Raw genomic sequence first — 17,078 nt, 5'->3', positions numbered from 1 at the left:
GAGTCAGAGATGCAAGCATCTGAGGACTGCTCATCTGTGGCCTCCCACGGGGCACACCCCCAGGACTGCACCTGAGGACTGCTCACCTGTGGCCTCCCATGGGGCACACCCCCAGGACTGCACCTGACGACTGCTCACCTGTGGCCTCCCACGGGGCACACCCCCAGGACTGCACCTGAGGACTGCTCACCCGTGGCCTCCCACGGGGCACACGCCCAGGACTGCACCTGAGGACTGCTCAACCGTGGCCTCCCACGGGACACACGCCCAGGACTGCACCTGAGGACTGCTCACCTGTGGCCTCCCACGGGGCACACCCCCAGGACTGCACCTGAGCACTGCTCACCCGTGGCCTCCCACAGTGCACACCCAAGACTGTAGCTTTGTTACCTTAGCACACACTCTCTTGGGAGGGTTACCCATTCTTGTGTTCATCACAAGCACTATTAATAAGACAAAAATTCCACGCATTCCTTAATGGGACCTGGGCTAAATATGTGTGAGCAAGTTTTCCGGCCTTCTGCATGCTCTGTCGAGCAGTCCCCATATGCAGGGCCCTTTGCAGACGCAGCGTGAACATGTGTCCCTTAAAGCATCAGGCCCGGACAGTTACCACATCTCTCTCTTCTCAGCCAGGTTCAGTGTGGGGGGATTTATCTGCACCTCGCTCTCTCACCAGGGGAAGGCACTGCGTCTTCATCTTTGGTGGAAGCACACTTAGTGCCTGGCATCACAGCTGGTGCATCACAGACTCTATGCCCCTTCACAGGTCAGAAGGACGCCCTGTAATGGTGCCTTGTGGGTTTCTAGAAAGGGGTGGGATGAGCAAGGAGAATGAGAGCGAGGGCAGCCCAGGAGACACCGGGAAGGTGGCAGGATGGATAGCGAGTGACCAACTGGACTCACTGGGCCACGCAGGTGCCACTAGAGTACCAAGCTCAGCCCAGGCAGGGGTCACTGCCAGGCCCTGCAGACAACACGGTTGGAATCGGGACACAGCAGAGGTTCCGGTAGGAAGCCCTCTCCACCACCCCCCGCCCTTGTAACTGTCCCTACTCTTCCTCAGTGGTCAGCCCCAGGGATCTGACAACTTCCCAAAGTAGGGCGGGCCCAGCTGGGGCAGGAAACACGCGGCAGCCTGCACTTGGGCCCACTTTATTAGGGAGCAGCCCCGCGGGGTGTCTGGGCCTGCTGAGCCTGTAGCACAGCACGCAGCTGGCTGATCTGCCAGTCGACGCTGGAGCGCGCTGTACCGCCCAGTGCGCTGTACTGCTCCACACTGTTCCCGTAGTCCCACACACGGCCCACGTCACCTGAGAACAGGGGGCTGCGGGAAAGGAGGAGAGAGGGGCTGTGTTCACACTCCCCCGACTCCAGGGACCCACGTGTGCCTTCCAGGAGGGCGGGGTGATGCTGCAGTACCTGATGCTCTGCAGCTCCTGCAGGGACAGCTGGTTGAGGGCGACCCCCTTGGTCTCCGCCATGAACACGGCTTTGCCAGAGGCCTCGTGTGCCTGGCGGAACGGCATCTGCGGTATGGGGTGTGGGCGCTGAGGGCAGCTTCCTCCATGTCTGCCTTGTCCCTGTTTCCTGGCCTGGGGGACACTCCCGTGCCTGCCTCCACCTCTCCCCACCCACTCCCCTGCTTCTCACTTACCCCTTTGCGGACCAGGTAGTAGGCTAGGTCAGTGGCCAGCATGTCAGGGCTAAGCGCCTGTGCCATGTTCTCACGGTGAATCTGGGAATGCCAGCCAGTGAGTGGTATGTGTTGGGGACCCTGGAGCCTGCAAGTGCTGGCCCCAGCAAAGCCCCAGGGGTGGAGGGGACTCCTTAGCTGGGATGTCCCCTGCTCTGGCCACCCACCCAGCTATGTTCCAGTTTCTGCCTGCAGCACATTCTAATGGTAGTAATGTTTTAGGTGCATTGCTGACTGCGTCCTTTGTGTTTCCAAAGAGCCCTTATCACAGGCAGGCATTAGAATTCCTTGTTATTAAACATACAAGGAGCTACGCCCCACCTCTAGAGTCTCTAATTCAGTCATCTGGAGTGGGACCTAGGGTTGCCTCTGCCCCAGGTTCTTAAAGCGATGCTGACACTTCTTCCCAGAACTAGGGTCTGGGAGCAGGTGCTTTAGACCCATTGGAAATCAACAGGAGTGACGGGGAGTAAAGAGGGCTAGTGACACGGCTTCCATCATTTGCAGTGCCGGCATCCCCTATGGGCTGGTTGCTCAAGTTTGATTCAGTTCCCTGAGCAGTGCAAGATGGCCTAAGTGCTTGGGTCCCTACACCTATGTGGGGAGACCTGGAAGAAGCTTCTGGCTCCCAGCTTCAGCCTGGCACATTTAGGGAGCAAGCCAGCAGCTGAAAGAGTTTTCTCTTTCTCTCTCTCCATCTGTAACTCTGACTTTCAGATAAATAAATACATCTTTGGTGTGGGAGAAGAGATAAAATAGTTTGCAGTAAGACGGATCCAGAGTTGACTGTTGCTAAAGGCAGTACCTGCTGTGTACTTAGGGTTCCCTGACAAATGATAGGAAGGAGGTCCCTGGGATCAGTGTTGGGGGCCATGGTGGTGGTGTTGCCTCCCAGGACACCTGCATCCCCCACTGGAGTGCCTGAGTCCCAGTTGTGACTCTGCTCCTGACTCCACAGCAGGTCACTGCTCAAGGACTGGAGTCCCTGTTTCCCACGGTGGGGAGACCCTGGATGAACTTCTCAGCTCCTGACCCTGCCCAGCTGTTCCGGGGATCTGGAGAGTGAACTTGCAGATGGGGATGTCTGCCTGCCTTTCAGTGGAAATCAAACTTTATGCAGAAGGAAATCTGCTTTGGCCAGCTGAGGGGACCCGGGGTTCCTGGAGTCCCATCCTCTTCCATTTTGTCCCCATCTTGCTGCCCAGGAGTAGGGATAAGTACATACCCTGCTCCCAGTCCCAGCTCTCCCAGCCCCACCTCTGAGTCCTGCCAGGTCCACCCCGAGGGCAGGGGCCCCGAGGAACAGGAGGGGTAGGAGGCTTCTTGCCTGCAATGTGGAGATGACGCCGGTGGCCACCTGCAGGACAGCACCCATGGTGTCTGACACTTCAAACACGGCTTCCTTGTCCTCCTGGGAGGCACAGGGTAGGAGGTGAGGGCCCCAAGCCCACAAACGTCCTCTGCCACAGGTAGTCCCATGTCCTACTGTCCTCCCAGGGGGACAAGAACTTCTCATGCCCACAGCAAGAGCCAGCAGGGAGCTCTAAAGGTGACACAGGGCTAGGTGCACAGGAAGGGGCCCCAGCCTGGGTGTGTTTGCTGTGTGTTTTTGGGGTGGGGTGAGTCCTGCTCCCTGCACCCAGCCTCACACCTGTAAGTCCTTGTTGTAAGTGCTTGGAAGTCCCTTGAGGGTCATCAGGAGCCCAGCACACTGCAGGGAGAGTGAGAGCTCAGTAGCTGGGATCCGGAGCCGGCCTCTAAGTCAGCTGGGTCAGCCCAGGCCCATCTTTGCACCCCTGCTCACCCGCCCAAACACTCGCCCCGCCTTGCTGCGGATCAGCTCCAGGCTGTCGGGGTTTTTCTTCTGGGGCATCAAGCTGCTTCCGGTGCTGGGGACAGAGACACTGGGACTGAAGCAGTGGTTCACATGTGCCTGAGTTGGCCTGCTGGTTAGGGCAGGGCAGGCCCAGCAACATGATGGGCTGGTGTGGGAGAAGGAGGGCGGGAACCCTGGTGGGGCTGGATGATGGGTAACTCGGGCCCTACCTGTAGGCATCGGAGAGCTGCACAAAGCCAAATTCCTTGGTACCGTAGATGATGAGGTCCTCGGCCACCTTGCTGAGGTGCGTCATGCACAGCGAGGCCCAGAACAGGAATTCAGCTTGGGAGGCGGGAGAGAGAGGAGAGCAGCTTCTCAGGTCTCCAAAACTCTCCTGCTCCCCAGCCAGCTTGGAGAAGCTCCAGGTGAACCAGACAGGGCATGGGAGAGAGCTGGAGAGAAGCTGGGCCTGAGGGTCACAGGTGGGATCGGAGGACCAGGCCTCAGGACTCACCCACGAAGTCTCTCTCACTGGTAGCATCCATGCTGTTGAGGGTGATGGCCCCAAGACCCAGTTCTGCAGGTGGGGGTGGGAGAAGAAACTGGGCTGAACTAGGGGGCAAGGGCAGGTCTCTCATATACCCACAAGGCAGGTTCATCTGTGGGACTTGGCAGGTGCTGAGGGGGATTCTCCCCAGGGACCAGGGGGCGGGGTTGCTCACCGGCTCGGAGTAGCTCCCGATCTATTCCCAGAGGATTACCAGCAATGGCCCCGCTGGGGGGAGAGAGATCTCATCATGATAGAACTTCCAGGCAGCAAGGCCCAGCACAGACACCCATGCGCACCCAGAACCAGCTCTTGGTGGTCAAGGTTTTAGCTAGGAGTCAGTCCCTCTTCCTTGGCCCAGTCACCTTGGGTGCCAGGATGCCTGTGCCCAAATAGGGCAGGATGGGGTGGGAGGCTGTGGGCAGCCCACTGGACTCTCTCTGCTCAGACTCAATTGCACGCTTCAATGTTCCCATCTTACAAGACCTGGGGGTCCCTACGGGGTCCTCCCCCGGAGATTTCCAGCTTGCTCTGCCCTCCTGGTTTTTCTCCTCAGTCAATCCACAAAGACTATGCTGTCTGCGTAGCAGGGACTCCCCCTGCCTCCCTCTCCCACGTACACCTGAACTCTGGAACAAGCGGATCTCACCTCCCGAGGGGCAGGACGCTGATGCGCTTCTGCACCTCCAGTAGCCTCTCGGAGTCTCGGCTCAGCGCCACGGCATGGCTGTAGGGAAGCCATGGCTAGGACGGTCAAGGGCATCCAGCCCCTCCTCTCCCCCCCATCACCAAATGCACCCGCACGCACCTCAGGATCCAGTGGCTCCAGCGAATGGGCTGGGCCCTCTGTAGGTGTGTGTACCCCGGGAATAGGACGTCACGTTCTCTGTGTGGGTGAAAGAGAAGGGGCTGGTGTCAGGCAGAAGCTCCAATGTAGGCCTGCCTGTGACACCCGGGTCCCTTCAGTGAAGAGCAGGACTGGCCTGCAGGTGTCTGCTGACCTAAGGGATCAAGCAATCTCCCAGGGAATGCTGGATCCTCAGAGAAAAAGAGACTGGAAGTGGGGACAGTGGATGTGGGTCAGGGGTTGGGCCAGAGCCAAGGAGATTTCACCCTCAGATCATGCCCTCAGTCTCACGTTCTGCCACACTGGGCAGCTCCAAGCCAAGCTGAGAAAGGAGGAGGCTTGTGGTAGATAAGATATCCCCTAGGGTTGGGCAGCCCTGCCTGCCAACACGAGGACCTCCTAGAATACCTCCATCACACCAGCAAGAGACCCTTTGCTCATGAGCACCCACATGCAACAGGCTCCCATCCCACAATGCCAACTCTAATCTCCCTGCAACATTTCCCCCAAGCGATTGGAATCTGTGAATTGGGAAGATGAGGGTCCAGCCATGTGGCCCTTGACCCACCTAGGGATGTCTCAACAGCTCCCTGGCAGGCTCAAAGAGCTAAGCGCCTCCAACAACACCACAGCACAGAAGCCCAGGCTTGGAGAGATGCTGGCAAGAGGCTGTGCCCTGGGTGGGCAGGGATGGGTGGGACGGGATGGCTAACTGATGAGTGGCTCTGGCCTGCTCCAGGCTCAGCCAGGCCCTCTCCTGGGCCATCTGGTCATGTGTCTGGTGCCTCCTGCATTTGGAACCTTAAAAGGGACAGCTTTTCCTACCCAGGAGCCAGGGTACCTTTTCCTATCCTGAGCCAGGCCGGTCTTGGGTAGAGGAGGCTGCTGGCGAAAGCCCATCACAGGCTGCTGTGCCTTGCTCGGGCCAGGAATTCCACAGCATCCTCTTCCCAGGACCTGGCTCTGTAACCTCCAGCTCTGGTGTTGAGGCTGCTTGCCAGGGGCAGAGGAGACCTCAGGTACCCTGTGACCCTCTGCCAGTGGGGGGGTGCCTCTGGGAGACTCACGCCTCTGCCCGATCCACCATAGTTTTGATGAGCTCCCAGAGGAGGGTGGAGAGTTTCGAGCAGGTCTGCCTCATCCATAGCCTGAGGTCCGTGACCACCTACGGGGAAAGGGGAAGTGGCCCACAAAGATGGACAACCGTAGTGCCCTGGGGAGCCAGGCCCCTTGCTGAGTCCTCATGGCTGCCTGGGCAGAGCAGGCATGGAGCAGGGCGGTGGAGCGGGAGGTGGCACCTGGTCATTCCGACTGCGTCCCGTGTGCAGCTTCCCTGCGGTTTCCCCGATGAGCTCCTGTGGGTGAAGGGAAGTCCTGAGTCAGGATCTGCCTGCCAGTCCCTGGCTGGGCTAAACAAAGGCCCTGTCACCCTCTGTCCCCATCCCAGGGCCCCTGGCCTGCCCAAGTCTCTTGCAATCTCTGCAGAGGCAACCAGTTCTGAGGTCCCGTCCACACCGTGGCAGTGGTGAAGGTAGCAGAATGATGGGGCTAGTGTCCAAAGCCGCTTAGGGCAAGGCACAGAGGGGAGGCTGGGGTGGGGGAGGGGACGGGATTACCTTCAGGCGCCGCTCATTAGCCGTGTGGATGTCCTCGTCGTTGGGGTTCAGTTTGAAGGTGCCCTGCGCCCACTCCTCAGCCACCTGCCAAGCAAGTGAAGTGCCATCAACCCAGGGGGCAGCCCAAGAAGACCCATGCCTGTCCCCACCCTTCCTATAAAGGAGCTGAGTGCTGGCACCACCCCCTTCTCCGAGGGAGCACCTTGGGCCTGCACAGCTCTTTTCAAGAGCCCAGGGGCCGTGAGGCCCCTTGCCAGCTGAAGCAGGTGGGAAGTGGACCCCTCCATCAGCATGTGACCACCACCGGCTTAGGCCGCTCCTACATGCTCTTCTTGTTCAGGAACTTGACTGAAGCCTGTGGAGCCAGGGAGGGCTCTCGGGTGGGGCAGGGGACACACAGTTACCTTGTCCAGGCCACGCAGGATCTGGTCCATCTCAGCCTTAGTAAGGAGGCCCGCCTTCTCCAGGCCCCTGCTGTAAGCTTTGCTGCCCTGCACGTCCACTTCCCACAGGTTCCGGTCGTAGGCGATGGACGCATTGAATTTCTCCATGATGGGGTCCACTGCACCCACGAACCGGCCACCCCACAGCTTCCCGCTCTGGCCAAGAGAACAGGAATGACCGATCACCATCCCTGCTCCAGGCTCCCACGACAAGGCCTCAGGTCTGACAGCCGTGGGGGACCATCGGGTAGGATTACTCTCTGCGGGCAAGGCTGAGTGAGACTCAAAGTGTCAAGGAGTTGGCCTGAGTCATCCAGGAAATGAGTAGCATGGCTGCCCCTTGGTGGGTTCTTCTCCCAGGAAGATGGGGCAGGCGCCCCTAGGAGCACAGTGGAACGTCAGGAACCCTTCTTGTCACTGCTGACCAAGGTCAGAGAAATCACACTGGAATACAGGGTAGGGGGGTGCAGAGCCCTGGAAGCAGCTCCAGTGCCCAGGGTTGTAACCTTGGATTGCCGTGGCAATGATGATGACACTTGCAGTGACTGGCATATCCTGCATTTTTGCTGTGTGCCAGGCACTGTGCCAGTCAACTATGAGATAGGCACCAACACTGTCCTGCCACGCTGAGGGGAAATGGAGGCATGGAACATCACAGAGCTTGCATTCAATGGGACTGGGATGGGAGAGCCCAGGCTGCCGGCCTCATGCTCCCCGGGGCTTCTGCTTGGTTCTGGGATCCTAAATTTGGACTTGCAAGGATAAGCCAAGAGGCACCTGACTCTCAGCGCAATCTGCAGCTGCACTGTGGCTCCCACAGCTGCGGGGAGGCAAGGACCCGACTGCCATCATGCTTTCGGCTCTGGAGGGCGCCCCTGGCACCGCCTTCTGGGAGGTCACTGGCTGACCACATGCCCCTGGGAGCAAAGGCCAAACGGATGGGACAGAAGCCTCTGTGTTTGAAAAGAGGACACAGGCCATGGCATGGGGTAGGTGAGAACACCGGGTGAGGAACTCGGGGGCCCAAGAGTGCCCAGGGCAGGAAGGAGATGGGAGCAGGAGGGCAGGTGATTTCACAGGTGCTCTTTCTGTGGAAAGGGGTCCATGAGGTCACGGGGGACAGGCATCCTTCTCTGTTCCCCTGGCAATGTGGGGTCTCTTCTAAACATTGCCCTTGGGCACAGTCCATAACCTCTCTAAACTTCAGGGGTGCCTCTCTGGGAAGCAGCGATAATCACGGTCCCCTCAAATTGTGAGCACTCAGTCAGGGATCATTTGCAAAGGGCATACCTCCAGGGTAGTTCAGAAAGCTCAGGGAAACACAATGAAAAGATACACTTTGGCGGCCAAGTATTGGCTTCCGGGCAATTGTTTTTATAGTCAATATATTTGTGAAGAACTTTTAGAAGCTCCTTTGGATGTGTGGGTTTCCGATGGGTTTACATAAAAATGAACTGACTTCTAATCCCACCTTTCCAAGTGTCTGTTCAGATGGATGGGGAGCCCATCACCAGCATTCAGCAACAACTCCGAAAATGGCAGCTAGCATCAAGGGAAGGGCTGGTGTGGACATCAGAGCCATCCCTGAGTCCCTACTGCCCCCAGGAGCCCAACAGCTTGGCTGTCAGCGGATTCTGCCCTGAAGAGAAACCTCTGCCTCCCTCTGCCCTTCCCACGGGCCCACTCCTAGCACCACAGCTGCCATCAAGCCTGGATCTCTAGCAAAGCCATCATGTGGGAACTGGGTCTGAGCACCAGCCAGCCAGCCAGTCAGTCAGAACTGGGAGTCACCAGGAGTCAGAGGCCCCACAGCCAAGATCCAGGCTCCACCTCCCCCCGCAGGAGGCTGGGTTGTTTGTAATAACCACAAATGCTACTTAGCCAGTCGGCTGCAGCCAAACCAATTAATGGCAACCCACAGGACAGCCTAGGGCAAGCTGGGGTCACTGCAGGCAGGCCTCTGTGCTCAGAGACCCAGCTGACACCTCGCTGACAAGCTTAAAAGGATGCCAGGTCAGAGGGAGATGCCTCCCTGTGGATGCTGAGCAGATAGGGCAGCCCAGGAAAGGGCACTGTGCCAAGCTGGTCAACAGAGGGACGGGGGGAGCGTGTAATGGCATAGTAAGTGAATCATCTGCCTGTGACACCAGCATCCCACAGCGGGCGCTCGCTCATGTCCTGGGTGCTCCACTTCCAATGCAGCTCTCTGCTGTTGGCCTAAGAAGGCAAGCAGAGAATGGTCCAGGTCCCTGGGCCCCTGCACCCATGTGGGGGACTTGGAAGAAGCTCCAGGAGTACTGGTTGGAGCCGGATGAGTGAACAAAAGAAGCATGAATGCTGTTGCTGTGAGCCACCATTTGTTGAGAACCCAGCATGGCTTGACCCTGTGTGTACTGGGCATGGAGCAATGGCTCAATTGGTTTAAGCTCTCCTGTAAGCGCTAGGATCCCATGTGTGTTCTGATTCATATCCCAGCTGCTCCACTTCCTATGCAACTCCCTGCTTGTGGCCTGGAAAAGGAACAGGGGATTGGCCCTGCACCTTCGTGGGAGACCTGGAAAAATTCCTGGTTCCTGGCTTCAGATCAGCTCAGCTCCGGCCATTGCAGCCATCTGGGGAGTGAATCAGCACATGAAAGATCCCCTCTCTCTCTCTCTCTCTCTCTGTCTCTCCTCTCTGTAAATCTGACTTTCCAATGAAAATAAATAAATCTTGAAGAAAAAAAAAAGACAAGCTATCCTGTGGGTTGCTATTAACTGGTTTGGCATCAAAAAAATTTTTTGATGCATTCTCTAAAGCCATGCATTTTCTCCTTCACATTGCCCATGAATTACAACCCATCTAGTCAGAGATTTCACCATTTTCCCCCGGTGAAATCAACGCTATCTTCAGATTCCATTTACGAACTCTCTGAAGCATTTGTATGTTGCATCCTCCTATGAGGCCAGCACCGTGACTTCCCCCACCCCCATCTCCACAAACAGAGAAGCCCAGGGAGCTGCAACGACTGTTTCAGACACCAAGCCTGCTTGGTTCCAAAGTCCGGGCCCTGCCACCCAGGCCCTTCTCCATGATCCAAAAGCCAGCAGGGAGGCCTTCTCATTCTGTTGATTCAGAAGAACTGAGAGACAGAGGAAGTGACCTGGCAGTTAATTAATGGGGGGGTGGGGGGGCTGCAAGGGGCTGGAACCCAGCCTGCTTGCTTCACTTCACCAGCCTCGGGCAACCTGTTCCCTTAACCTTAGGGTTCAAAGCAATGACCTCATGCCCCAGCACCTACCGCAGGGAGTCAGAGAGCTGTTATTATTCCCATTTGCCAGATAAATCAACCGAGGCCTAAGGAGGAGAGCCTGTGCCCCAGCCTCCTGCACACTCAGAGTGAGAAGTCAGGAGTTCTGGGTTCAAGGGAGGAGAGCTCAGCCGTGCTGGTGAGACCCGACCCCAGCTACCCGGGGCCAGCAGGGCTTCCAGGAGAAGTCCCCCACCTCCTGGCTCTTGGCACACGCCACAGTGAATAAGGGGACCGCAGGGGCCAAGCACTTTCCTAGGCAAAGGGACAAGTGCCGAGGCAGGAGGGGGTAACGCAGGGTGTGGAGTGCCAGAACCAGGGGGCAAAACGGGGACAGCCTGGGTGGGCAGCTGCTTTCCCTGTCCCCCAGCAGGGAGGCTTGGCCACTAGGGGGCGGCAGGAGAGGACGGACCGGGGGTCGCCGGTGCGTCTGGGCAGGTGCGTCCTGGCCAGCAGGCGCGTGGGGACCTCGTGCCTCAGGTCTCCGCCCTGACCAGTTAGCTCCCAGGAGTCCCTCCAGCCTCGTTCCTAGACCCCGAGTCCCACTCACCTCCGATGCCATGTTGGCCGGCTCCTCCTCGCTCAAGAGCTTCGGTCCGCCGGATCTAGAAGATGAAGACGGGACTGTGGACCTGCTCCGCTCGCAGAGTCCCCCTCCCGGTGCGCCCAGCTTCGGGCACTGCGAGGGGAAGAAGGGCGTGGGCAGCGTCCGGTGCGCGCCACGGTCCACAGCTCCCGCCGGTCCTGCCGGTCCTGCCTGTCCCGCCCGGGCGGCCGGCCGCGCACTCACCGCCTCTGGGCCTCTCCCGTCCTTCCCGGGCTGCAGCCCCGCTGGCCCCTTTCTGGACACCGTGGCGTCAGTGACCGCCCCGCTCTGACCCGGCCCCTGGCTGCGATCATCCAATCCAAGGCGGCCTGGCCGGGTGGGCGTTGCCTCCGCCCTCCAACCCCGGCTGTCGGGCGGGACCGTCTCCGGCCAGGGCCCCAGAGCCCTGGTAGGGGAAGGCGAGGGTGGTGCCTCGGTGGCTTCCCTGCAGTCCTCAGAGGCCCCCAGCTCTGGTGAAGTGAACTGGACTGAAAGCGGGAATAAGCTGGGGCAAGATGGGGGAAGGGCCAGGTTTTGGTCCTAAAGGTCAAACGGAACTAGGGGTTGGCAGGGTGGTACATCAACTTAAGCCGCCACCTGCATCACTGGCATCTCATATCAAATAAATAAAATAAACTTTAAGAAACAGACAGGGTGGCATTTACCAAACGGTTAAGATGCAGCATTCTATATAGGAATCCCTGATCCCACTGCTAACTTCCGGGCTAGTCTGCAGCGTAGGAGGCAGTGAGTTTGACTCAAGTGTTTAAATCTGTGCCACCAGGTGGGAAACCCAAAGCTCTGAGTTCTTAGCTTCTGCCTGGCCCAGCCCTGGCTGTCGGGGTGTCTGGGTAACCTGGGACATTTGACGAGTGATGAGTGGATGGAGGTTCTGTCTCTGCCTTCCAAATAAGATGAAAATACATTTTCCCCCCTAAAGAACAGTTTATATATTTTTAAATATATTTATTTAATTTTATTGGAAAGGCAGAGTTAGATGAGAAGGAAGGAGAAACAGAGAAAGATCTTCCATTCACTGGTTCACTAGCCAAATGGCTACAACAGATAGAGCTGGCCCAGTCTGAAGCCAGGAACCAGGAGCCTCTTCTGGATCTCCCACGCAGTTGCAGGGCCCCAAGGCTTGGAGCCATCCTCCACTGCTTTCCCAGGCCACAAGCAGGGAGCTGGTTTGAAGGGGAGCCATGGGACTCTAAGGGGCACACACATGTCAGTGCCACAGGTGGAGGATTAGCGTGGATGATGTTGCCCCCCCAAAAGTTTATCTTTAAAAAGTAAAATCAGTGTAAAGGATGGAGTGCTGGACAGCAGATCGTGGAGCACAGAGAGGACACGGTAACCCATTGGGGCCTGCAGAGAACATCCGGTGCCATAGCACAGAATGGAGAATAGAAGATATGGACAACTACCCCAGCCAAACAATGACAGCAAATATCTGTGCAGCCACTGGACATTGAAGGGGATTCCTCATCCATAGATCAGCCAGATCAACAGCATTTCAGAACTATCGCATCCACCTGGGCAGAACCCTCACAGCAAGCGCCACATTGTGACCCTGGGTTAACCCTGGGTTGATGCCCTGTCCTCGGGGGCTGGGTTGGTTGGGAGGCTGGGTGTGGCCCTATCCCCTTAACTCTGCCTACCCGCAAATATGAGAAGAAGAAATACAAAGTTTGGAAACAATGATCACACCCATTTCTCCCTAATCCTAGATCTTTCCCACTCTGATCAACTACGTAAACATTAGCTAAAATAATAAAAAAATAAAATAAAATCAGAGAGACCAGAGAAGCACAAAGAGGATTTTTAAAAATTTATTTATTTTTTGTTGGAAAGTTAGATATACAGAGAGGAGAGATACAGAGGAAGATCTTCCATCCCCAGCGGCCACAACAGCTGGAGCTGAGCCAATCAAAAGCCAGAAGCCAGGAGCCTCATTCGGGTCTCCACGTGGGTGCAGGGTCCCAAGGCTTTGGGTCATCCTCGACTGCTTTCCCAGGCCACAAGCAGCGAGCTGGATGGCAAGTGGAGCTGCCGGGATTAGAACCTGCGTCCATATGGGACCTTGGGGCATTCAAGGCAAGAACTTTAGTCACTAGGCCATGCCCTAGGCCCAGGGGTTTTGTTTGTTTGTTTTAAGATTCATTTACTTTTATTTATTTAAAAGGCAGAGTGACAGAGAGAGAAAGAGATCTGATTCATTCGCCAAGTGGCCAGTGAAGAACCAAGCCAAAGTCAGGAGCCAGGAGTTCCATCAAGTTGTGTCACAGGAGTGACAGGGAACATGTACTTGCGTCATCCTCTGCTGCCTGTCCGGGCACGTTAGCACAGAACAGAACCCGGAAGCAAAGCATCCGGGACTGCAACTGGTGCTCCAGTATGGGATGCCAGAGTCACAGGCACCTGCTTCACTTGCTGCATCACAGCATAGGCCCTCACAAAAGGTAGTTTCAGGTCCGATGGAAGCACTGAGGATGCAGGAGGGGACAGCAGAGAACCAAGGCTGGATGTCCAGTGGGCTAAAGGCTTTTAATGTCTTCATCAACTCAGGAGTGAAATGACTTGGAGTCTTCAAAATACATCCAGGTTGGGCCCGGCGCGGTGGCGCAAGTGGTTAAAGGTCCTCGCCTTGCACGCCCGGGATCCCATGTGGGCGCCGGTTCTAATCCCAGCAGCCCCGCTTCCCTTCCAGCTCCCTGCCTGTGGCCTGGGAAAGCAGTTGAGGACGGCCCAAGGCTTTGGGAACCTGCACCCGCGTGGGAGACCCGGAAGAGGCTCCTGGCTTCGGATCGGCATAGTATCGGCCCGTTGCGCTCACTTGGGGAGTGAATCATCGGACGGAAGATCTTCCTCTCTGTCTCTCCTCTCTGTATATCCGCCTTTCCAATGAAAAAATAATAAAAATAAATCTTAAAAAAAAAAAAATACATCCAGGTTGTTTCCTGTTGTAAATGAGCCTGGGAGGTGAGTGTTTCAGAGCGTAGGAGTCCCATCCCACTGATGCACACTGTGGGAGGTAAGGGTGATGATGGCTCAATAGTTGGATCCCTGCCAACACAATGGGAAACTTACAGTTCCCAGCCCCCAGCTTGAGCCAGCATCCCAGAGGCCATCTGGGGCACTTGGGGAGCCAAGCAATAAATGGGACCTGTCTCCATCCATGACTTTCTTTGTGTCTCTGTGAAAAGAGGAGAGGGGAGGGGAGGGGAGGGGAGAGGAGAGGAGAGGAGAGGAGAGGAGAAGAGAGAAGAGGGGAGGAGAGGAGAGGAAAGGAGAGGAGGGGAGAGGAGAGGAGAGGAAAGGAGAGGAGGGGAGAGGAGAGGAGGGGAGAGGAGAGGAGAGGAGGGGAGAGGAGGGGAGAGGAGGGGAGAGGAGAGGAGAGGAGAGGAGGGAGGGAGAGAAGAGGGGAGGGGAGGGGAGGGGAGGGAGGGAGGGGAGGGGAGGGGGAGGGGAGGGGAGGGGAGGGGAGGGGAGGGGAGGGGAGGGAGGAGAGAGGAGGGGGAGGAGAGGGGAGGGGAGGGGAGGAGAGGGGAGGGGAGGAGAGGAGAGGAGAGGAGAGGAGAGGAGAGGAGAGAAGTATCTTGCACCTGACTTGCCTAGCTAGCTTCCCAGTCCTCCATGAATTTAAGCCAAGCACCATCTGCATTGGGCTAACTCTGGATGGATCCACATGTCCAGCTCTGGTTTCCATGGGATCCTGGGCACAGGAGCACCTGGCAGTCCTGCCCTCAGTGCTCCACACAGGAAGCAAAATAGCCTTCCAGGAAGCGTGCCAAGAGTTGGCTTGCTGGAAGTTAATAACCCAAGGGATCAAATTAATGCACATTAAGTTAATAGCATCATTACAAAATACCATGTGACAGTCACTTTTCTAGTCCCTGTAGTAGAAACAGAAGCTTAACTGGGGCGTTTCCAGGGCAGTGGAGCTGCTGCAGCTTGGGTGCGCTGAGTTAGATGGCCTGGGTATATACAGTATCGTGTGGCAGTCTATCCAAAAGAATGCCATGAGGCAAGAGCCCCAATCCAGCTAGTTCTTAATGGGAACAAATTGGTGCAGCCCCAGCTTCTGGGCCAGAGCAACCAGAAGTTGTATCGAAGCTGCATCACACCTTGGCACAGCCTTGATAAACCACTTAACTCCACCGAACTTCAGTGAAAATGGACAACGATACCCAGGCCCTGGATATTCAATGAATGAGATAGGTTATATATGTGCTATGCCTGATTTAACCTGCTCAGTAAATCACTGTGGCTGTTATTAATAAAAAGAAGCCCTAGTAGGTCAGGGTCAATCCGATTTGAAATCATAATAATAATCAGAACTAATATTTATTCAGTGCTTTTTTTTACTTATAAAATTTTGTGTATTTGTTATTTATTGCTGTGTAACAAAACATCCCAAGTAGTAAAACAACTGCCATACACCGGTTCTAATCCCGGTGGCCCCACTTCCCATCCAGCTCCCTGCTTGTGGCCTGGGAAAGCAGTAGAGGACAGCTCAAGTCTTTGGGACCCTGCACCCCCATGGGAGACCTGGAAGAGGTTCCTGGCTCCTGGTTTCAAATCAGCACAGCTCCGGCTGTTGCAGTCACTTGGGGGAGTGAATCATCAGATGGAAGATCTCCCTCTCTGTCCCTCTTCTCTGTATATCTGACCTTCTAATAAAAATAAAATAAATCTTTAAGAAAAAGGCCATAAATATTATAGCAGTTCTCCCTTGTCCAGAGAAGAAATATTCTAAGACTTCCAGGGGATGCCTTAGACTACAGATGGTACGGAACCCAAGCTTGCATATACTATAAACCTTTACTATTTATACATGCCTGTAATGAAGTTTAATTTTTAAATTAGGCACAGTAAGAGATTAGCCACAGAGGCTGCTGCTGTGGCATAGCATGTCAGGTCACCTCCCCATCAGGGTGCCTGGCTTGAGTCCCAAACACTCTGCTCCTGCTCCAGGATCCTGTCAATGTACCCTTGGTGGCCGTGGAGACTGGCACAGGTGTGTAGCCGCTGCCACTCACATGGGAGAGCCTAATGAGGTTCCTAATGAAGTGCCTATGACTGCCGTGGCCATTTGGGGAGTGAATCAGCGGATGAAAGATTTCTGTCTCTCTCTGATATTGCTCTTTGAGGTAGATAAAAAAAAAAGAGAGAGAGATTGAAAACAGTATGCAATAATAAAACAATGATTCTAACAATAAACGGATACTCGAAACTTGGGATTTTTCTTCTGTAATTTTCCCGTTGGTAGTTTGTGATCATGATTGCACATTGCTAACACTGCAGACAGGGCAACTGCGGAGCAAGGAGAGCTGCTTTCTCTCTGATAACCTGTGCGTTGGCTGTGCTGTTAGGAGAGTCTCATGAGGTGTTTCTTGTACAGTCGCAGGCACACACTGGCCAGGGCCCGGCTCACTGCAGAGGCAACTTAAGTCCCATGTCTCGGGACTGTGCCCCTGCCAAACAGCCTCCTTAAGCATCTCCCACGATTCCTCCTGCAGGATGCTTTATAGGTGGTGGGTCTCTTCCAGGCTGACTCTGAGGACTGACTCACCTAGGCCAGCCCACATGCAAGGTGGGAAGGAAGCAGTCTCCTTTTCAACAGAAGGAAGATCGGGGAATTTACAGGCGTGCTTTTATTCGTCCTTTTGAAAGGCAGGCATAATAATTATTATTATTTTACAGATAATGAAATTTAGAAAATTACATATCGTGAAGATTAAGGGGTTTTCCCAAGGTCATGAGGCAGGTAGTGGTGAAGCCAGGACTCTGAGCTGGAGCCCGTGGCCCACTGCAGCCCCAATGTTTAGAGGAATCAACTGTGTGGTGCAGTGAGCTAAGCTGCCACCTGTGAATCTAGCATTCCGTGTTGGAGCACTATTTCGAGTCCTGGCTGCTCTGCTTCTGATCGAGCTTCCTGCCATTGTGCCCGGGGAAGCAGAAGAAGATGGTCCAAGTACTTGGTTTTCTGCCATTCACATAGTAGACTCAAATGGATATTTTTGGCTCCTGGCTTTGGCCTGGCCCAACCCTGGCTATTACAGCCAAATGGGAAATGAATGAGCAGATGGATAATAACTCAAACCAGGGCTCCCGCTTGAGTTGTAGGAGAGTCAACTACTTGAACCATCACTGTTGCCTCCCAGGGCCCACATTAGCAGGAAGCCGGAGCCAGAGACAGGCATGCAACTCAGGTGCTCCCAGGAGGGAAGCA

The 17,078-nt window shown here is 55.6% G+C and overlaps 1 protein-coding gene across 1 annotated transcript; it reads right to left on the bottom strand.

Moving 5' to 3' along the window:
* Positions 1–1,143: 1,143 nt before the first annotated feature.
* ASL (argininosuccinate lyase) lies at positions 1,144–11,113 on the bottom strand. The gene is made up of 17 exons (XM_040973769.1): positions 11,048–11,113; positions 10,808–10,862; positions 6,930–7,124; positions 6,526–6,609; positions 6,208–6,264; positions 5,977–6,074; positions 4,871–4,948; positions 4,712–4,789; positions 4,238–4,290; positions 4,030–4,092; positions 3,743–3,857; positions 3,501–3,585; positions 3,348–3,407; positions 3,024–3,107; positions 1,658–1,738; positions 1,423–1,529; positions 1,144–1,327 (listed from the first exon to the last, which is right to left on the bottom strand). The coding sequence occupies exons 2-17, from the start codon at positions 10,817–10,819 to the stop codon at positions 1,159–1,161; spliced, it is 1,419 nt and encodes a 472-aa protein (XP_040829703.1). The 5' UTR covers positions 10,820–10,862; positions 11,048–11,113; the 3' UTR covers positions 1,144–1,158.
* Between the last annotated feature and the right edge of the window lie 5,965 nt (positions 11,114–17,078).

The sequence above is a fragment of the Ochotona curzoniae genome, unplaced genomic scaffold (genome assembly GCF_017591425.1).
Source record: "Ochotona curzoniae isolate NIBS_2020 unplaced genomic scaffold, NIBS_Ocur_1.0 contig_2321, whole genome shotgun sequence".
Lineage (NCBI taxonomy): Eukaryota > Metazoa > Chordata > Mammalia > Lagomorpha > Ochotonidae > Ochotona > Ochotona curzoniae.
Note: the sequence above shows the minus strand (reverse complement) of the source record. Positions and strands in the feature narration are given on the sequence as shown.

Excerpts from the sequence above, each read along its gene's own strand:
- ASL (XM_040973769.1), bottom strand. Across the intron at positions 3,858-4,029 it reads CAGTGAGAGAGACTTCGTGG|CTGAATTCCTGTTCTGGGCC; the intron begins GTGAGTCCTGAG and ends CCGCCTCCCAAG. Across the intron at positions 1,328-1,422 it reads CAGGAGCTGCAGAGCATCAG|CCCCCTGTTCTCAGGTGACG; the intron begins GTACTGCAGCAT and ends CCTTTCCCGCAG.